This window comes from Ipomoea triloba, chromosome 9 (assembly GCF_003576645.1).
Source record: "Ipomoea triloba cultivar NCNSP0323 chromosome 9, ASM357664v1".
NCBI lineage: Eukaryota > Viridiplantae > Streptophyta > Magnoliopsida > Solanales > Convolvulaceae > Ipomoea > Ipomoea triloba.
In genome coordinates, this window is record NC_044924.1 from 1,229,159 (window position 1) to 1,251,518 (window position 22,360).

At 37.6% G+C, this 22,360-nt stretch overlaps 4 protein-coding genes across 5 annotated transcripts; all 4 read right to left on the bottom strand.

The window, feature by feature from the left end:
- Nucleotides 1-145: 145 nt before the first annotated feature.
- Nucleotides 146-1,290, bottom strand: LOC116029242 (ethylene-responsive transcription factor ERF109-like). The gene has a single exon (XM_031271149.1). The coding sequence runs from the start codon at nt 1,241-1,243 to the stop codon at nt 416-418; it is 828 nt and encodes a 275-aa protein (XP_031127009.1). The 5' UTR covers nt 1,244-1,290; the 3' UTR covers nt 146-415.
- Nucleotides 1,291-2,813: 1,523 nt separating this feature from the next.
- On the bottom strand, nt 2,814-6,404 carry LOC116029241 (LAG1 longevity assurance homolog 2-like). The gene is made up of 6 exons (XM_031271148.1): nt 6,132-6,404; nt 5,134-5,339; nt 4,354-4,509; nt 3,710-3,895; nt 3,436-3,614; nt 2,814-3,216 (listed from the first exon to the last, which is right to left on the bottom strand). The coding sequence occupies exons 1-6, from the start codon at nt 6,246-6,248 to the stop codon at nt 3,197-3,199; spliced, it is 864 nt and encodes a 287-aa protein (XP_031127008.1). The 5' UTR covers nt 6,249-6,404; the 3' UTR covers nt 2,814-3,196.
- Nucleotides 6,405-7,697: 1,293 nt separating this feature from the next.
- Nucleotides 7,698-11,413, bottom strand: LOC116029363 (ferredoxin--nitrite reductase, chloroplastic-like). The gene is made up of 4 exons (XM_031271339.1): nt 10,939-11,413; nt 10,267-10,621; nt 9,406-9,694; nt 7,698-8,629 (listed from the first exon to the last, which is right to left on the bottom strand). Exons 1-4 carry the CDS (start codon nt 11,324-11,326, stop codon nt 7,892-7,894), a joined length of 1,770 nt encoding a protein of 589 aa, XP_031127199.1. The 5' UTR covers nt 11,327-11,413; the 3' UTR covers nt 7,698-7,891.
- A 762-nt stretch (nt 11,414-12,175) lies between these two features.
- LOC116030067 (putative fucosyltransferase-like protein) lies at nt 12,176-16,321 on the bottom strand. 2 transcript variants are annotated; one of them, XM_031272178.1, is made up of 7 exons: nt 15,605-16,321; nt 15,059-15,219; nt 13,658-13,899; nt 13,463-13,567; nt 13,077-13,233; nt 12,753-12,980; nt 12,176-12,588 (listed from the first exon to the last, which is right to left on the bottom strand). In XM_031272178.1, the coding sequence occupies exons 1-7, from the start codon at nt 16,034-16,036 to the stop codon at nt 12,333-12,335; spliced, it is 1,581 nt and encodes a 526-aa protein (XP_031128038.1). In that variant the 5' UTR covers nt 16,037-16,321; the 3' UTR covers nt 12,176-12,332. The 2 variants fall into 2 exon arrangements, with proteins under 2 accessions (XP_031128038.1, XP_031128039.1); XM_031272179.1 differs by having other exon boundaries at nt 15,055-15,219; nt 15,605-15,979.
- Nucleotides 16,322-22,360: the final 6,039 nt, after the last annotated feature.

Consider the following 22,360-nt stretch of genomic DNA (forward strand, 5'->3'; position numbering starts at 1 on the left):
TATATATATATATATATATATATATATATATATATATATATATATATATATATATATATATATATATATATATATATATATATATATATATATATATATATATTGTACGAATAATGTCTCTTTGATTCTGACAGAATTGAGCACATGTCAAATACTTTAGATTTGTATGCTTCAATTTACACATGTTATTGTTAGCCGACCTCAGAATAATGATTCCTCTTCTATTTTAGCATAGTTCTTAAGAAAAACGTTATCTATTTATAATACAACTTTGATTAATTACATAAAATTTAATCAAAATTGTCTGAATTATGTCTCTTTGGTACAGATTGGACCAAATTTGGTAAAAGTAATATCGGATGCCTTAAAAAAAAATCTGACAAAACAGAGCTCTTTCTCTTGTCAGCTTGTTTTATTAAAAGCTGTGAAGATTTCCGCTGGCTGAATCAGAAGAGTCGGTGTTGAAATCCATCATCATCATCCAGTCCTGAAAATCTTGGTCTCCGGCGGATTCCCAGACTTGTTTTTCCTTCCTCGTACCTGCTAAGAATTCCATGTTTTGCGGCGATTGTTGTTGTTGTTGTAGGTACAGAGGCTGAGGAGGAGGATGATGATGAGATGAAGAAACGCTTGAAGTACTCTGCTCCGGCGGCGCGTATGAAGTGTAATCGGCGAAGGAGAAATTGAGCTTGGCTCGGGGGCCTCGGAACTCGATGGCGGCTCGGTCGTAAGCGCGGGCGGCTTCTTCCGCGGTGTTGAAAGTTCCGAGCCAGACTCTAGCCGCCTTACGCGGGTCTCGAATCTCCGCCGCCCATTTCCCCCATGGCCTCTGCCTCACGCCCCTGTAATTCTTCTTCTTCTTCTTCCCCGTATTTTTCTTCTTATTCTTATCTTCTGCGCCGATCTCCGGCGCGCCGAAGAAATTGCAGCCTAAACACCCCTTGATCTCGCAGAACTGGCACGTGTGTCCTTCCGGGACGCGGAACACCGGCGGGAGCTCTGTTCGTGCGGTGGACGGCGGCCACGAAGCCGCCGTCGAGGTCGAGGTCGAGGCGGCGGAGAGAGACTGGAATGGTGTGAAGAAATGATCAAAATTGGACTCCATTGCGGCCGCGCTGCCGTCTATCACGTGCTTCAGGGCGGTGACCATGACGGAATATTCCTCTTCGCCGGTGAGACGCGGCGGTGCTTGGGCGGAGGAGAATACTTCAGCTTGTTTAACCCTCTTGGGTATTCTCTGCATGCTGAAAACACGTTTGTCTTTGAGGATTTGTTGAAACACGGACGGGGGAATTTGGAAGCTTATATATATGGGCGTCAGAGTCTCCACAGTTCACACTTATTTAACACGCTGTGTTGATCTGTCATACGGAGAGAGTGACGATAAAAATCTGTGTTTTATTCGCACGTGGGTATTTCCGAGTGCTTTCTTGTATGACGTGGCGAGACTCTGTATCAATTTTCAGGTGCCAGTGGGTGACTTGGACAGGCTAACGTCATATTCAAGCGTGTTCACACGGTGCTTTTACTTTCCAAGAAGGTACTGGTGGGGTGGCGGTTATACGGGAGTGATGTAGTTTTAACTGACACGTGGACCACTCCCACCTTATCTTATCGGTTTCAGCCTTCAAAATAGTCTGGTCAGATTTAGATAAGAAAAATACTTCTATATCAAAATTAAAATAAATTTATAATTATAAAATTTCAATTCTAATAATATGGTATCAAAATTATATACTACATTTATATTGCATAAATTTTTGTTCAAATTTTAAAAATTTAACAACAAAATTAAACAAGAAAAACTTTTAAAAAATAAAAATAAAAATAAGTCGGTTGTTGTAAAAACAATCTTAAAAAAAAAAAAGAACAAGCTTCATTTCAGTGTGACCGCTAGCTGGGGCGACCGTGCACTCAAGCGCTTTTTTTTTTCTTTTCCCTAACAAAAAGCCCTTCACTTACAGAAAAAAAAAGTTTACCCAAAAATCTCCCATTAACCAATAATTTTTAATATATAAATAAAAGTGAAATTTATAAATAAAATAGAGATTTATATATTTTATTTTTATTTTTTTACATGATTTGTAAATATGTATTTCTATAAAATTTTAAGATATCAAAATGAATTGTGTTAATTTATATTAAATTAAATTAAACATATAATAAATAATTATAATTAATATATTATTTATAAAAGAAATTATCAATGTTGAAGTTGATATGATGGACGGAAAGTGAATGTTTAATAAGGGCATATTCTAGTATTTTATTCATATTCTAAATTCACAAATCACAATATAGCTCACGAAAATGATGAACTGATTAGGACGTTCAAAGTGTTTATCATAGCATGTTCTCAATAGTTAACGATTTTTTAAGAGATTTTACATGTGATTAGAAAAGAGAAAATTAGGGTGGTGGAACAAAAAAAGAAAAAATTTGAAAAAAAAAAATTACGCACCTCACGAGCAGTGTTTTCTGCCCAATGGGTCCTGCCCCAGCTTGCCAAAATCTCAAATTTGTAGGAGAAAAGACTCATAAAAACATTACATTCACATTTGTTAAAAACTCACCCATTAATTTTTACTATTCTAAAAACTCTTTAAAATTTACGATTAGGGAAAACCTAAAAATGTTAGAGGCTATTATTATTATAATTGTACTAAAAATATATAATACAAGACTACAAGAGTGAGGGATCAACCATTCAGCCCAAGTTGACGGCATGAGAATACTTGTTTTAATTTGTAACTAACTTAACCAAATCCTGCAGTTCTTTCTAGAAGTATATACATGGAGTGCACATAGAATTGACTACGACGGCTAATGTTTCTAGATGCAAGCTAAGGCCAAATAGCATTTCATAGTTATTGGAGAACAAACAAGATGAATAAAGTGTGTGTTATGTATGATTCGAGTAAAGAGAACTGCTAGGAGCAGCCCATTTTCCATATGCTTTGTTTAGAGAAAATTTATACAAGGAAAAAACCTATTATTTGTACAACAAAACTGTCATTACTTGAAAATCACAGATATGCCTACGCCTACGGCTAGCTACTACTACTATCATTCTATCAAGATTGAAAAGGGTATAGGGATAGATGCAGAGACAACGCTACAACAACTGGAGCAATAAGCAATCTTCCCAAGCCATCATGCTATAATGGGAAAAAAAATGATGAGCATAACCATCCAACTAGTCCTCATCCTCTGAATCTGTATTTTAGTCATAGATATGATATTTATTAGCAGTTGTTCCCATAGAGTAGAATAAATACATAAGAGTAATGCAGAAAAAGAAGAGCAAATAAATCTTCTACTTCTCAAATTGTCGCAACTGTTATTCCCCATTCAAAGATATAGATTTCAGTTTCAGAAAATAATTTGTGAAGCAAACTTGTTATTTATAATTTGGTAAAACTCATAAAATCTTACCAGATCGTACGTCTTCCCCAACTTTTCCTTTATTTTTCAATTGTTTACAGATCATTGAGCATATAAGAAACCACCAATATATGTGAAACACCAGCAGCGTCAACAGCATGGTATTGAAGACATAGTATAATGACTTATGATAGCTGTCTGACATCCTCAACACCTCAAGGATATAAACGCTGGGGAATGCAAACCATAAGATAATCAAAAAACCATTAGAGCACACAGGGATGTGATAAAAAGTATGACATTGAATTCTGACCCGCAATCATACCTTGAAGACTTTATGACCCAGAATGGGAAAAAAACTAGTCGTAGAACAAGCCATGAAATTGCAAACAATCCAAAGCATAGGCTAGCTCCAAACTCCTTCTTAGAGTACTTATTGAGTTTAGCAGCTTCCAGAAGGATATCACTTGCATCATGCAGAGCTAGAATTACTGACCCAATTCGGAAAAACCTAAAATAATGGAAGATTTATTAGCCAACCCAAAATTTGTTTTAGACCTCTATATTTCTTTAGCCAATACAAAATCCATTTATCAGTTTTTTTTATTTATAAAATCTATTTTTGCTCCAAAGATCATCATATTCCTTTCTGTCAAGCAATGTCTTCATCTTCATTCATTTTATGTTAAGCATGTAGCGATAAATAACAAAAAGAAAAACAAAAACCAAAACAAAACATGAACCCAACCTAACTGATAAAGAACTTGTGGTGTGTAGAAATTAAAAGCTGACAATAAGTGGTGAGTGATACTAATCCTTGATTATCATAAAATCTCTACTGACAGAAGAAGCCAGAGGGCAAGCTTTTTGTTTTTGGGGCTTGACTTACCAAAAGAGACCATAAACTTCATGAACAATCAAATACCTCAAAGCAGGAGGCTAAAAAGAACAGCAAGTTTTGAAATTTACCTTGTAATGTATGAGTATGAAATCAGTATGACAGTGACTATATGATGAGACATCATTACTGCAAAATCTTTCCTTCGAGTTTCCCACACAAGGAGGGCAACGATGCTATAGACATAGAACCCACATTGGCACATGTATATAAGAATTATGGAAGGCCTGACACAGAAAAGGAAGCATGTTAGAAACCAGTTCGGTTCTTAATGTATGAGCATCTATACCAAATACACACACATTATATACATGTGAATATAAAATGAAAAGTTTTGAATGACACATCCCATTTGCATCACTTAGAAGTTACAGGCATATAAAGGTCAGAACTAAATACCCAATTTAAAGCTCCCACAATTTGAGGTTCGGGGAAAGATGTAAATGACCTTGCCTCACAATTAGGTATGTTAAGGCTGTAACTGATAACTGACCATTTGGAAGAGATCCCTGACCTTAAGGTACTTAAGTGATATGTTCAGGATGTAATTCTGCATTTTGATGAAATACAAGAATTCATGCAACTGTAAATCAATTAAGGCTTAATCCCAATCTAGTTTGCTCATCTGCTTGCATTCAGAACTAATTAAAATATTCATATCACAGTTCAAGTGTTACGATGAAATAAATAAATGAGAGGGAAAGACTTTGCAGAGCACCACTCTAAAAGTTACTCTCTTATGCAAATTAAGTATCATGCAGTCTGTCATATCTTTTCTTTTGTTCCACAGAAATTGTGTAAAGAAATGTAGGTCAACTACAAGGTGAAAGGTATAACAGGTAAATACTCACTGTAGCTCTTGATTTGGCCAGCCTCTGAAGTACTGCTTAGTATCATAAAACCATGGCTGATGATAGGTGGCTTTTAGGGCACAATACTCAACAGTGGCATAATATGCAAGTTTCCACATAGATTCAGTGAATTTTCCAATTTTCCCTTTTTTAGCCTCATTCATGTTGTGCGTAGCTCCATATCCCAGCAACCAGATGGCAAGCCTCTGAACAAGATGGTCAACTGTGAGAAACAGCAAACAACTTACATCTGAAAAGTGAATCTCTGTTTTCTTGCTAACATTTGTTGGGCTACAAATCCTACAATGCTATTTTACCTAGGGCCAGTTTAAACAGTATTTGAATACTTAGCATGCTTGCTACTCTTTGTTACAGATAATAGTCCAGATTGTTGTGTAACAGGTGTGCTTGTACAGATTCCAACCTAATAATAAGTTAATAACACTATAATCTTAATCTTAATTCTTGACTAATATTAGGCAGATGTATATATAGAATCATCAGTACTCAATACTCATGAAACAGAAAAGACACTTAAAATTTAAATTTCTAAATGCTGGAACATTTATTCCATTCCCCCTGTGTAATTACCTAAATTTTCTTCTAACCAATATCTTGAACTAAAAGAACATAGAATATCCCACAGATGCATGCATCTGTATTTAGTATCCAAATACACTTTACTAAGGAAATATGATTTGAGCATGCAAACATTAAGTAAAAAATGAATTTAGCATTCATCAACAGCACAATATCACCAGTAACTAACTCTTCGAATTAAAAATAAAAATAAAAATATATAGTAAAATGCAAGTGTAGTAACTAACAATCAATAATGGAAACATGCAGCTAACTGAGCAAATGCGAACACATTACTCCAATTGCACGGCATTAGTAATATCTAGTTAGAGGTAATATTATTTAACAAACAGTTACAGCGGCAGAGTTAAAAATCAGTTCGTATATCTTGAATATTCGGCTCATAAGATGAAGCTTACACGGAAGACGAATCTGTCGAGCAAGAACCTGGCGGCGAAGAAAGCGAAGGCGAAGTAAACCGCGACGGCGAAATGCGAAGCCCTGGGGACGGCATCTTCAGACCAAATCGAATCCATGGACGGATTCGAGCCTCAAGAACTTGAAGAACACCTCAGTAGACTTATCGAATCCGGGTCTGATACGAATCATGCATTCCCGCACTGAGCTCCTGCAGTGTATATATAGAACGAATTTTGGGGGGCGGCGGGGAGGGAGGCGGTTAGAGAGCGAGAAAATCGCGGAGGGAAAAAGAGCGCAATGGACTAGCACCGGATGATATGATGAAGGCGGAGGCCGAGATCATGTGAGTGGCGGAGCGGGTGTTCCCGTGGAGGCGACCCTATGGCTTTTAGCGGCCATGGGTCCCGCAGGCCTTGAGGATACGCAACGCTATTGGCTACTCCCCCGCGGCTTCACTGTTATACCATACATCTCATACACCAAATCAAGAATTTCAAGCGAACTGTCAATACCATTTACCGGAAAAAATCAGAAATCACTGCGTTCGGTTTTACGGGTTTTAAATTTTCTTTATCTAAATATCGTAAGTTGTCGTCTACAGTCTCCACTCCATAGTCCACTGCATACGACAACACTGCTTCTAGGCTAATGTGATAAGCCAATCAAGTGTCTTGATAGTTACAATTAAACTATTAGAACATATAATATATAAAATAAAAATGTGTAATTTTTGGGATCTCCAAACAATTCAAAAACCAAAAAATCAATCAAATTATTAACTTAGACTTTTAGTAAAGATGAAATGGTTCACACTTATGTGAGACGAATCGGGTCGAGCCGAAACAACATACAAATGTCATACTTATATGTTCAAATATAATACTAATCAAGAATACAATTTTTGTTACGAGAAAATGTTGACAAATGCCCCTTACTTATAAGGGAAAATATAATACTTTTGATGAAAAATATAATACTTTTAAATCGAAATGTAAAATTATTATATTTTTCCTTAAAAGTATTACATTTACACTTAATAAGTAACAAAAATTTTATTCATGATTATTATTACATTTGAACATATAAGTATGACATTTGTGTGTATAAGTATTACATTTTCATCTTGATTCGACCCGTCTCACGGTGAGACGATCTCACATAAATTTTTGCCAGATGAAACACATGCTTCAATTTAATATTAGAGTCAGTCTCATGTTAAAAGTCATGAGTTTGAATTTTTATGTCATCTGATAAAAAGACTATTGTGTTTGGAGCTCGTCAAAAATAACCTACTCATGAGGAACGTGTTGAGCATATATAATATATAAATATAAATGTACAATTTAACTATTAATTTATAGTTTTAGTCGAAATGTACCGTATGCTTCAATTTAGGCAATGCAACAATGCTACGTGCTTATTGCAAGGTTAACTAAGCAGGTTTGGTTATTAATAGAACAGCATCGTGTGCTCATTGACGACAACAAACAACAGAAAATAGATAGTTCCTATAAACAATGCTTTGATGACAACTCTTCTGAGTTGTCACATCTTTTACCCCAGTGGAAAACGAAAGAGTTTGTTTTGCCTTGTTTGGACGTATAGTACCAAATGCTCCGTAATACATGTGAGGGTGATGTTCTACTCCATCATGTTCACTTTAAAAATACAATTCATTTCCAAATATTAAAAAATTATGCCAAAGTACAAATATTTATTTTTGGAAAGTATGATAAAAACAGAGTATCATTGCCAGATATTAATCTTCATCTTCTTCCCTCTCTCGTCTAACAGCACCAAACCGTTCCACCAACAATTCAACAATCAATGGCACCAAATCTTCACAAGGGACAGCCTTCTTGTACACATCACCCAAATGCGAATCACTCCCAATCCTCCCTCCCAAGTACACGTCAGCCGCTTCCACGGTCTTCCCTTCCTTTCTCGTCAAGCATCCCATGAACCCAATGTCCGCGACTTGGACCTGCCCGCACGTGTTCGGGCAGCCCGTCCAGTGCATTCTCACGGGGCGGTTCACGGCCACGCGCTGATGGAGCTCCTCCGTGATCTTCAGGGCGCGGGCTTTGGTCTCTATGATGGCCTGCCCGCAGAACTGGTTGCCCGTGCAGGCTACTAAGCCTTTCATTAGAATGGGGGGGTTGGGGGAGAATCGGTCGTTCAAGAGAGGCTCTTTTAGCAGGGCGTCCACGTTGGCGGTTTGGACGTTGGGGATTATGATGTTTTGCTCGACAGTGAGGCGGAGCTCGCCTGAACCGTATTGGTCGGCTAGACGGGCTAGCTCGTCCATTTCGTCGGCTTGGATGCGGCCCACGGGAATGTGGAGGCCGACGAAGCTATAGCCCTCTTGTTTCTGTGGATGGACGCCTAGGCATTCTCTCCTTTCCCAGTCTTTCTTGATCAGATCTTCTGGAGCTGCCCTTTCTAGGGCTTGCCATGGCATCCTCTTCACCACCTCTGCTCTGAACCCCTCTATGCCCTGCATTTTGAAATTAGGATTCAATGTATTAGGACAGTAAGCGAATTGTTAATGCTGCCAATGCAACTGTAAGATCAAATAATGAGCTTTGGTTAAGAGAAGATCTAAAGAAGTTCAAAGTGATAATGTTGTTAATGTAATTGTAAGATCACAAAAAGAAATTGTTGGGCAAAGGCCTCGGGTCAAATTTAGTACTAAGGAGATTGTTAGTCAAAAGTCAGAGGGGTCAATTTCAACCCTTTTTTTTTAAATGTGGGGCGGGCTGTTATGCAACAAATAAAGTTGGGCAGATACCTGTTCAAATGAGGTCAGGGCCTTTTGTGTTGCCGGTACAGAATGCACCATTAGGTATGAATAAATACATCACACAATGTTCTAAAAAGCACCCCAAAACACACCACACACCAAAAAAATGTACCACCTAATGGTGCATTTATAGTATCTTATGGTGCATGACCGCACAGTCGCACAAGATGCCCTGTCCTCACGGAAACTTGACCATAGCTATAACTTTTAGTGCAATGGTAAAAACTTATTCTAAGAAGTGGTATCAGAGTGCTAGTTATAACTTTTGGCTGATAAGCGCTTGCTAACAAGAATTTTGATCCGAACAAGACCTAGGAAAGTTCAAATTGGCTAATCGCTACTAATGCAATTGTAAAATTAGATAAAAAGTTTTGATTGGGACAAGATTTAGAGAAGTTCAAATGGTTAATGCAACTGTAAGATCAAATAAAGAGTTTCTAGTGGAGTTGAAGGGGAGTATGAAAGCTTACAAGTTCATCAATCAACCACATCATTCTTGTTTTCTGTCTGTTCCCTCTAGTGCCAAGATCTCGGAAGGTTTCCAGTACAGCTTTGCAAACTGGGAGAATATCATCTCCGGGCACCCACGCGTCTAGAGGGATGGCTTCAGCGCATCGCTTGGGGCTGAAGAATCCACCCACAAGCAAGTTAAAACCAAACCGCCCATCTTTCATGGCAGGCATGTATGCAAGATCATTGATGTGGGGATGCTCATACAAATCATGAGTCCCAACCACACAAACATTCCATTTCCTCGGCCTGCAAAAGAACAACACCAAACCCCCTTAACAAAACAAGAATGTGAAAACTAATGTAACAATTGAAATATAAAGTGCTGGTTGTATGCTCATCGGCAGCTCAGTTGATTACTAGGTAACAAATTATGGGCAAAGACATAAAACCAAGTCTTGACAGCCAGTTACACTGTTACACCTAATGTGGTGGACTCTCGGACATCAAGCACCGTGATTTACTCTTCACGTATCCTTCTAAAAAGGTTAAATCCTCAATTCCAATGGTCCCCACGCCCCAGCGCGAAAGAGCATTTGGGAAGATGTAAATCATGATAACTCAGCTGAACACAGAGGCTAGACAATGCTTACTGTGCACAAAGAGCTCCTCATTTTGAGAGACCCACACTGACGCTAGTGAAACTAAATCACTGGTCTTTCTTCTCAAACTACACTTTGTGACCAACTGAGTTGCCCATGCGGGCTACTCTTCTAGTATCCTGTTAGGTCAGAATGTGGGGCCCGAGAGAATTTTGTCTCTTGTTGGCAAGTAATAGCATCAATTTCTAAAGTGACTTTACTAGTGCAAATTAACCTTACAAGTTAGTAAAAGCAGGGTTGCCTTGTGAATTAGCAGTGATAAAATGGGAGAGCAGATTGCAGTAAGGCCTTGTATCAACAATTTCATCAGGATCAATTCCAGCAATAGGGTTCCCAACTGGATTCCTCACATTGTCCATGCCACTCTGCAAGCTAGTCAACCCAACTTCATCAAGCCCCTTCAGAATCTCAGGCACATCAGGCAGCACAACTCCTCTGATCTGCCAATTCTGCCTGGTTGTAACATCAGCACACCCCTCTTTCCCATATTTCCTGATAACACTTGCTAGATATCTTGTTTGAGCACTGCTTGTAACCCCATTTGGTAGCTTCAATCTCATCATAAACCTGCCATCTAATCACACATTCAAAATAAATCAATAGGAGATCCCTTCATCACATGCTACAAAAAAAAACACTGAAATGAGCAACCCCAACCAAGTTAATCACCTATTGACTTGACAACTATAAGATTACAAGTTTTACTCTCGACAAAAGGGACTCTCTGGTGTCCATTCTCGAGTAGTGATTGCAATTAAGACTGAAATGCTAATTTAATATAGGCAAAGAGCACTAGATTCTACCTAAGATGATAAATCAAATGTAAGATTAATTTGAAAGACAAAAAAGAAAGTAAATTGATGGGGAAATATTGGATAGAGTCAAACTTACACTGATGCTTTCTCCTATGAAAGAGGCCAAGCCATTTGAGTCTACTGTCAACATCATCCTTAGAAAGTTTGGACTGGTCAATCTCTTCAAAGGGTATCTTGGAAAGCTCTTCAACTTCATTTTCCATGAACAACTTCATTGGTTCCTTCTCAATCTTAACCTTTTCTGCAGGATTTATGCCCTGTCTGAACTTTTCCTTGAGTATAAAGTAACCATCTTTTTCCTCCACCCTGGGCTCCAGTCTCGCGGAGTCGATCTCCGCGGATCCGGATGCGGGTGGCGCCACCGTCTGCGGCGGAGTGGCATGGAGGCGAGTGGACTTAGTCAGCTTAACGTTTCTGTGATTTGGCAAAGATGGCGCCACGAACTTGGCGGAAAGTGATGCCATTTTGATGAATTATGGAGGTGGTGGCGGCGGCGGTGAAAGGCGGAAGGGGAGGTAAGAGAGGTGCCGTTTTTGTAGTGTTTAGGGGGGGATTTAGGAGATGGTGCCGCCATGTTAGAAGTGGCCTTTCGTAGGAGGAAGGGGTCGTTTTTCTTGTTTCAAAGTTGCATTTTCTAAGTTACACCTAAAATTGTGGGGCCTTGTAGGTTGTGACACGTGTCGTTTCTGTTTGCTGCTGGATTTTACGGGAATGGTTTTTGGATGAATCCTTGGGACGGGTTTCGTTACGCCGCAGTGGCTCTTGGAAATTAGTAAAATGCACGTCACAAGTCATAACCCCTTGGCAACTTGCTAGTCTACAAAATTCATTCAATTCAGTGTACGAGGAGCAAATGGGCAGGCACATCACACATGCGACAAGCTATAAAGGTTGGTGGGGTGCCAACCAGTTTGCGCTAAACCGGTACGATATAAATCATAAAAATTTATATTTGTGCCAACAAATAGGAGAAAATTTATATTTGTGTCTATAAAAAATATTGTATTCGTTAAACTCAAACATTGTGACGATTAAATACTTAATTTTATGTCCTTACTCATAATATACTATCAACCGCCGCAGCTAATGGGTTACAAGAGTGCAATAATAGGTTATTGTCTACCAAAAACCAACTATGACATAGCTCTAGTAGAATTTGAAGGATATTTTGTCCTACAAGTAGCCCCAAGGGCCAAGGCCACCTCCACGGCTTCTACCGAGTTGCCCCGGATGGACAGACCCTTCGGAGAGTTCAACTGAAACAGACAATCAATCAATGTTGTCATAAATTATGTCAACTTGTCCACAAACAATGAAAATCATGTCAGAAACAATGGATTCCATGTAGAGTAACCTTACAACAAAAGGGTGTATAAAAAGATGTCAAGATCACGTTTACAAAATCTACAGCCTACACTTCTAAAGGCTAAAGTTAACTGTGTCACAGAACACGAAAATTTTAAGCTGATCTTATACAAATATGACTTCAAACTTTGCACATGCGTTGCTTTCTATATGCTTCCTAAACTCACTATCCCCATTAAACCTGAAAGAATAAAGCGCCTGTCTCTGAGTCAAGCCAAGAGGATATATGAGGTAAACTTTGAGCTCATCGCCTCCTCGCAGAACTGGGGGTCTTTCTTCTTTCCAAATGGGAACGTGGTTTTGAGACTCGAACTTCTGTAACACTGCCGATTTGAACGCCTCCATTGTTAAATTAGTTGACCTGCCAAAAATAGTGAGGAATTTAGTAGTTGGCAGTTCCAAAAAATCTTCCCGTCCCTTGTGATGTTGCCTATTCCCCAAGTTACATTATGCATAAAAGTGGATAGGAAGAAACTCATAAATAACAAAGCCAAAAGCATAAGCCCGAGGCATTGATGAATATACCTTAAGAAAATCGACTCCATCTTAAACCTCCCTCTTTCACGTACATATACATGATAAACAGTTTCTGAACCTCTTGTACATTTGCAGGGACGTTTTGCAAAGTTTGTACTGTTCTCTTCTTTCTCTTGGATCTTTGTTGCCAAGTGAATGCACAAACGACAAGATGAATGAACTGCTGCCATGTCAACTAGGGCTTTGAAAGAATCAGATGGACCTTCAAACTTCCACCTAATGAATAAACACTAAACTGTTATGCAGAAACGAAGCAAATCCATGTATTGTTCCACAATTGGCATGAAAAATGAATGCAGCATTTATCCTCACCTTAAAGACTGATTGTATGCACTCGGATTTTCAGCAAGGTGCTTCATTGTCTTGGCAACCGACTCAACATCTTCAATGTTTTTTATGTGTAAGAGTGAACCAGGACAAGGAGCATATTCTTGGATATTTGGAGCACCAACCACAACAGGAATAGAACCTACGAGTTTTTTCCCCCCCAGATAAATCTTTATCAGCAGGCAGCTAACATTAAGACCAACTTACATATATTTTCAAGATTGAGGAGAAAAAACAAACTATTGGTACAGAAACAATCTTTAAAAAATAGATTAATATCTGAGTAAAGAGAGAATGATTAAAGTAACAAGGAATGCAGAGCCTAAGGGGGGTGTAGAAATAAGAACAATTAATAAAATGGGAAGTAATACCAGCTACAAGAGATTGGAAGAACTTTTCAGTAACATAATCCTCCTCATTGGAATTTTCAAAAGCCAAGCTGAATTTGTACTGCCTCAGAGTATCTACTTTGTCCACTGTAACAAAAATAAAAATTAAAAGATATTTTTTTAAAATTAAAAAAAAAACACACACACACACACACGTGTGCAAAAAAATATACTAACCTCTGCCATCCTTATTTCGATGACAACTGCCATAAGAATCAATGCTGATGCTTTCTTTTTCAAGTGCTTCAAGAGCTTGCAACCGAAAATTGCGAGCACCGCAGTTAGAAATGAATGCAGCAGCCAGAGCCTTCTGTGTCTTAGGTTGGACTGGTGCCATAATGTCATACTCAGCCCATGAGAAATATCCAACAGGAACATCTGAAGAAAGACTTGTAGTCATTACAATGTCGTATCCCCTCCTAATAAATCATAGAGTTTAGAAAAGTTAGTTACATAATGTTCTCTGGATCAACTGTGTTAATATGAAATAAAATCTCTACTAAAGTAAGATCCATAAATTTCTCAATTAAAAAAAGGTTCCATATTTCAAAATGTGTGATCCATATACAAGTTTTGTATTGCAGAAGTTGAAGTGTAAGACACACCTATACTAATACACAATTGTCCTTATCTTAAATGACATCTTCAGAAGCCCCAACTTGAAGGCAATGTGCATGTACAAGTAATAAAATACGGAGTAGTACATAAAGCTGGTGTAAACTCTGAAAGCCCTCTCAGGGTTACTGGCTGTATCTAAACTTGATTCTCAAGTATGACTGATATGTCAAGCATATAATTTTCACATTGGAATCAACAAAGAAAAGAGTGCAATTATTTTCAACTGTAAGGATCTAAACACTTTCTCCTTACTGCATACTGAGGTTGTGATTTTGCCATGTCATCGAAATGAAATCAAAAGATCCACAAAGTTACTGGACACTCATGTCTATACAATACTGATGACTTCGCTGATTTGAGTGATTTCACATTTCCTATCTTTCCACTACTCTCACCTAACCCCATCCCTGCAGCCTTTCCAGATTTTGCACTTGAGTATCCCACCACAAATCAAAGCAACCTATATTCATAACACATATCTTATTCTATTGATGTGCTTCACTATCCTTTTCTTTCCTTCATTACTTTTCAGATTAACGAATCTGAAGAGGAAGTTGGTTCTCTAACTGTCAGAGAGTCAGATTTGCAGTCAATCATACATACCATCATGATTACGAATGGACATGAATGCCAAAGCCCACAGGTAGATCAAGTCTCCAAATGGAGGTCATAGAATCATTCAGTCTCAAAATAGTGTGCAATCCTTGTGACACTGAATGACAAACTTTAAGAAATTTTAGAAAAATAAAATTGATACTTTATAGTTGAAAGTGGCTCTTCATCTAGTCATCAAGCAAAAAATTATAACCTAAGCAAATAACCAGACAGAATTTCTAAAGATAAGTTCAAACACAAATTTCAGTGAGAAAGTGAAGATTTAGATGGTCATGTGCACAAAGCCTTTAGCTCAACGAAATAATACCCTAATACCGTGAGTCCTTTCACAGCGTGCTTACCCACCGTCTTGCCATAGCAATGTTGTTCTCAGCGTAGTATTCTGCAGACTCCATCGACCGAAGTATACTAGCTGTGCCAGCTGATTGAGGCATTCCAAATGCAGCATCAGGCGTCCTGTCAGCTTGAGCTCCAAATGTACACCCCACAGCACAGAATTTCCATTCCTAGACAGTAAAGAAGAGAAAGTGGTTGGTATTTAAACAAAACGTGAAATGCATTAATCCTCTGGCAGCTTCTCCCTCTTTGCCAATGTTCCAGTCTTACAATCCACAATTACAATAACAGAAATATTAAGAGGCCATATATATAATCTTCAGATAAAGCTTCTAGGCTCATTGCCTCACATTTCTGGTTTTAAGATTCCAGTGATTTCATCATACAGTTAATATGCAGACGCTACAGTCTAAAAGGATTGCTATTTTTCTTCTGTTTCGAGATTAATTCACTTAATCATATGGAAAAAATTAGCTATATATGTAAACTGAATGGAATATTGACTGAAATAGAAATAGGAACAGCGACAAGTAGGTTTCATGCATGTGGACGAACCTGTTCGCCACCGTGTACGAAAATTGGGTATTTTTCAAAATCTCTCGAATAAGCCACGGTGTCCTCCTTCTCCAACCACTCTTCGCAGCTCTCCAATCCGGGCCGCGGATCCCGCTCCGCAGTGATCCAGGCCTCATCGCCGCCGCGAGCAGTAAAACCGTCAGCGGCGGCGGGGACGGTGGACATCGACGAGGCGGTGAAGGTGAACTGGTAGAAGGAGTCAGCCCACGAGTTGACCAGGTCAACATTCTTCGCCATGTCGAGTCGGCCCAGAAAACCGATCTCAGCTACCACCACTAGGGCTACGAACAACGGCAACCAATTGGACCACCTCTTCTTCGGATTGGTGGAGTACGGCGGCGACACAGTTGAAGTGGGCCCACCTTCCATTTTCGGATGCCTCTGGATTGGGAGTGGGGGAGCTGAGGCCATATTTTTGTTTAATCAGTTTGGATTTCTCAGCCTTCTCGGGTGCTTAATCCTCCGCAACCATTGAGGAGGAAGAGAGCTTGGTGAGAGTGTATTGTTCAGAGGGAATTAAAGTTGATGCACTTGAGTGGTTTGGTAGGAATGAATTGAAAACTAAAGGCGTTAGGAGTGAAAGTCAAGTTTAAGGACCATAAAGTAGAAATTGCCAGATTGAACTGGTAATCTGAAAGTCTACGCCTCGTTGGGTCTAAACTACACGTCTTCCTCGGCCCGTTTTGGGTGCAGCCGTGAACCTCGCTTGTGCTAGATTCTCTCCCGCTTGGTTCAAACGAAGAACATAAATGGTAATTGGCGCATGGGTAGCAATTCTGTGGAACCCTCCTAATGGCCTGTTTGGTTGAGTGTAGTTTGGGATGAATTGCATTTCATTGAATTGCAATTCAGTGAATTCCCAAACTACACTGTTTGGTTGGAGGGAATTGCAATTCTGCAGAATTACAATTCCCTACAAATGATGAATTGCAATTCGGTGGAGAGGAGGGGCAATTACGTTGGTGTAAAGACAATTTTGTCCCTCCGCCTATACCATTTGTCTTTTTTTTTTTTAATTTTAAAATTTTATTATTATTATTATTATTCTTATTCTTTTTTAAAGAATTATTATTATTATACTTATTATTATTATTACTATTATTATTATTATTATTATTATTATTGAAAGAATTATTATTATTACTACTACTACAACATATACTACAATATAAGGGCATTTTAGTCATTTTGTCGCTTCTTACCTTTCAATTCCCTGTACTCCTATTCTTGCATACCAAACACTGTAATTTCAATTCCTACTTTATTCATTGAATTGCAATTCCACCGAATTACAATTCTTTTCCCCCCTAATTCCCTCCTCCCAACCAAACGCCCTGTAAGAGTTTCAATTTGTGAGACGAGTCAATTCTTTGATCAATAGGTCAGATTTTTTACCTCATTAATCAAATATCTGATTCTTCTTACGGTTAAAACCCATGAGATTGTCTTACATAAATTTTTGTTTTAATCCACAAAGAGATGCCATGTATATTGTATAATACCACTGAAAAAATCTTGTATGATGGATGATTCGGACTAAAAGAGTTCAACAATTAAAGTTTGAATGTCGTTCGTTTCAATCATATTTGATAAGTTTGTTAAGGACTTGAAGGACAAAGATATCTAATTCACTAGCACAAACTCGACCACTAAGTTAATAGTGTATGAATCTGGTGAAATGGACATACACAACCGCTCCCTAGAATCATAAACCAACCAACATGTGACAAGGATGCCAATGAGCAATCAAATCTTAGAACATAGTGGCCTAGGTCAACTCATCATAACATATGCTAATGATAATATATGTACATTTCTTTCTGTATATAAATGAAATGGAATCAACATCAACTCTCCAATGTTAGGGAGAGATGATCACTTTGTTTTTTATAAAAAAAAAATATTAATAGATATTTAGTAGAAAATTATGAGAAAGTAGTAAACAATCAATTGGTTTCTAATTAATCACTATTCTTTGTTGTCTTTCCCTCGTTCATACATATGCAACTTCTTGTGGCATTAAGCACATCCGAGTGTTGATTTCTTAATATCATGACTAAATATATCACAAACCAACAATAAAAAGAAAGAAAACATTTAAAATTTTAAAAATTATTTATAACTTTATAAGATAATCCTTTAACAAGTATTCAGTACTAATGATTTTTAATGGACCGCGACACTATAAAATTAGATTAATATAAGATCAATAAAAGGAATATGACAATATGTTAATAATTGCCCAAGCTATTAATTAAAATATTGTAAATGGGCTACAAATTGAATAAACACAAGAGCAAATTGTCATTTTGGTCCACTGACTATAGGGGTCCTGTTAATTGCAGTGCACGACTTTCAAAACTGTTAATTGCATACCATGACTATTTAATTTTTATCAATTTTAGTCACTCCGGCCAAATTGCCGGCCAAATGTTACCGAAAGTTAAAATAATGAGGGTATTTTAGTCATTTCACATCTTTCTTTTCTTCTCCGCGGAACCAACTTTTCCTCTTCTTCTCTGGCGGCTAAGCAGCCATGGATTTTCTTAAGAATGTGGATGAATGACTCTTATTGCTACTACAAATGGTCACCTTATCCTCTTTAATTTCCATTTCCCCCTTAACTTTAAAAATAAATATAAATAATAAAAACAAACAAAATGCTAAGTTTATCCTTTCACAGCACGGCAAAAATGGCTAAGCTGATGAGCTTCACGATTATCAAACCAAAAATTCATAGCCCCACCAGATCTGAACAGAACATCGGTTTACCCCGCGGAAATGGCTGATCGAGGGAAAGATTAATTCACACTATAAATACGGGCCGGCATTGAGAGTCGACGAGCCGGCGTTGAGAGTCGACGGCGAAATTTCCCGATTACCATGGGCTTCAGGTCACGTCCACCGCCATTGCAAGCTGGCAAGTTATCTCCAATATCACTAAACCAAAAATCAGAGAGAATTGATGCTGNGGCATTTTAGTCATTTTGTCGCTTCTTACCTTTCAATTCCCTGTACTCCTATTCTTGCATACCAAACACTGTAATTTCAATTCCTACTTTATTCATTGAATTGCAATTCCACCGAATTACAATTCTTTTCCCCCCTAATTCCCTCCTCCCAACCAAACGCCCTGTAAGAGTTTCAATTTGTGAGACGAGTCAATTCTTTGATCAATAGGTCAGATTTTTTACCTCATTAATCAAATATCTGATTCTTCTTACGGTTAAAACCCATGAGATTGTCTTACATAAATTTTTGTTTTAATCCACAAAGAGATGCCATGTATATTGTATAATACCACTGAAAAAATCTTGTATGATGGATGATTCGGACTAAAAGAGTTCAACAATTAAAGTTTGAATGTCGTTCGTTTCAATCATATTTGATAAGTTTGTTAAGGACTTGAAGGACAAAGATATCTAATTCACTAGCACAAACTCGACCACTAAGTTAATAGTGTATGAATCTGGTGAAATGGACATACACAACCGCTCCCTAGAATCATAAACCAACCAACATGTGACAAGGATGCCAATGAGCAATCAAATCTTAGAACATAGTGGCCTAGGTCAACTCATCATAACATATGCTAATGATAATATATGTACATTTCTTTCTGTATATAAATGAAATGGAATCAACATCAACTCTCCAATGTTAGGGAGAGATGATCACTTTGTTTTTTATAAAAAAAAAATATTAATAGATATTTAGTAGAAAATTATGAGAAAGTAGTAAACAATCAATTGGTTTCTAATTAATCACTATTCTTTGTTGTCTTTCCCTCGTTCATACATATGCAACTTCTTGTGGCATTAAGCACATCCGAGTGTTGATTTCTTAATATCATGACTAAATATATCACAAACCAACAATAAAAAGAAAGAAAACATTTAAAATTTTAAAAATTATTTATAACTTTATAAGATAATCCTTTAACAAGTATTCAGTACTAATGATTTTTAATGGACCGCGACACTATAAAATTAGATTAATATAAGATCAATAAAAGGAATATGACAATATGTTAATAATTGCCCAAGCTATTAATTAAAATATTGTAAATGGGCTACAAATTGAATAAACACAAGAGCAAATTGTCATTTTGGTCCACTGACTATAGGGGTCCTGTTAATTGCAGTGCACGACTTTCAAAACTGTTAATTGCATACCATGACTATTTAATTTTTATCAATTTTAGTCACTCCGGCCAAATTGCCGGCCAAATGTTACCGAAAGTTAAAATAATGAGGGTATTTTAGTCATTTCACATCTTTCTTTTCTTCTCCGCGGAACCAACTTTTCCTCTTCTTCTCTGGCGGCTAAGCAGCCATGGATTTTCTTAAGAATGTGGATGAATGACTCTTATTGCTACTACAAATGGTCACCTTATCCTCTTTAATTTCCATTTCCCCCTTAACTTTAAAAATAAATATAAATAATAAAAACAAACAAAATGCTAAGTTTATCCTTTCACAGCACGGCAAAAATGGCTAAGCTGATGAGCTTCACGATTATCAAACCAAAAATTCATAGCCCCACCAGATCTGAACAGAACATCGGTTTACCCCGCGGAAATGGCTGATCGAGGGAAAGATTAATTCACACTATAAATACGGGCCGGCATTGAGAGTCGACGAGCCGGCGTTGAGAGTCGACGGCGAAATTTCCCGATTACCATGGGCTTCAGGTCACGTCCACCGCCATTGCAAGCTGGCAAGTTATCTCCAATATCACTAAACCAAAAATCAGAGAGAATTGATGCTGCGTTTTATATTCTGCTTATTACAACGAATCCATTATCCCTTGCAATACCAGGCTGCCTGTACACAAATTTAAGCTTTGTACAAAAATTCATGGCAGCTTAGTTCGCCGGACAGGAAGGATGAAAAGTTGGTTCGCCGGAGAAGGAGGGAAAGATGTAAAATGACTAAAATGCTCTCATTTTAACTTCCGGGGACATTTGGCCGTCAATTTGGCCGGAGTGACCAAAATTGATAAAAATTAAATAGTCATGGTAGGCAATTAACAGTTTTGAAAGTCGTGGACTGCAATTAATAAGACCCCCATAATCAGTGGACCAAAATGACAATTTGCTCTAAACACAATAAGGAATCAAATCATAACCAAAAGACGACCCAACATATAAGCCTAACAAGTGACATGTTGATTGACTTGAAAGTTAGTTGGGCGCTACTAGCCCATGACCAACGACTGATTAGGTGAAAAAGATAACTGAACACGCATGTGTTGATGCTTGGAAGGGACATGGTCCCCCATTTATAATACTCCTTTGGACATAAGACAGATGTAAACCTGTGTGCTAGGATACCCAACAAAACCACAATCACACACCTGCCCCTCTTAACCGCTATATTTCCCGCAAGTTTGCAACGATGCCCACAAAGCTAAAAGACCATAACAGTTCCCAAGCATTCCTTTTCACATGCTTTGGGCTTCGGCATCTTGCATTTGATGTCTTATCACACTTTGTCCTTCAAACTCTTTCTCATTATTCAGTTTGGATCTCATTCATCAAGTATTTGCACTTCATCATCCTTGTTAACTTTACATCTCAATCCAATTCAATCCCCCAACTCCATTCTAGCTCATCTAATTTAAGCCCAAAAACCTTACTTGTTGGATCATATTATTTCTTAGATCACTCATAATTCTCGTGTCTTTTTGCCCAAGTTCTATAGTACCATCAAATACTATTCAACATTCATAAAAAATTAAATTTTATATATTGAAAAGTGGAAACCTGAAATTGAAGAAGTAACAGGAGTTAGTTGACTAAGAGTGTGACGCGAAACCTACTCACTCACATTAATATATTAAAACTACATATAGTTTGAGAGTATAATTTTTATCACGTGTATTGATCTGATGGACAAATAAAATAAAATAAATAAAAATTATCTTAATTAATCAAATACGGAGTAATAAATCAAATAAATAAAAATAATCATACATGTATAGTAATATTACACATTTATTATCAAAATAATATCAAACGGCAATTATTGCATGGACCATGGTCCACACAGCTGTGTGGACCAAAAATAAAAAGTACATTATTTTTATACTGAAGGTACATTATTTTTGTACTGTAGGTATATTATTTGACAGTATATATTAAATAATGTACCTTCAGTACAAAAATAATGTACCCTAAAATAATGTACCTACAGTATAAAACTAATGTACCTTCAATACAAAAATAATGTACTTTTTATTTTTGGTCCACACAACTGTGTGGACCATGGTCCATGCAATAATGATTGATATCAAACGGATATTAGAACTTAGAAGTGAACCAACTGAGATTAGAAACGTGTTCATGTACTATATTCTGATCGAATAGACGACATAGCTGATAATTTAGACGTCCATGTCAATCACCGTACCCAGGTCCAATCATTCACACGGAAGCTGCGCATATGCAAAGAACCAAAAACCAACCTGAAATGGCGCATGCATCGTGCGGGCGTTGATATATTCGCAGTACGTCCAAGGTAGCCTCTAATCTAGAGTCTAGGCCCATTCATCTTTTCGAGCCTCTGTAGAATTCAATGGTGTTTGCTTTAGAATGAAGATTATTAGCAAACGAAACCCAAGGGCCAATAATGCCTAATCAAATGCTGAATCTCTCACTTTTACAAGATTATAAAGAGTTAAAGTCCATACAGTTCAGTTAATTCCTTAATAATAATGGATTGTTGATAAGGA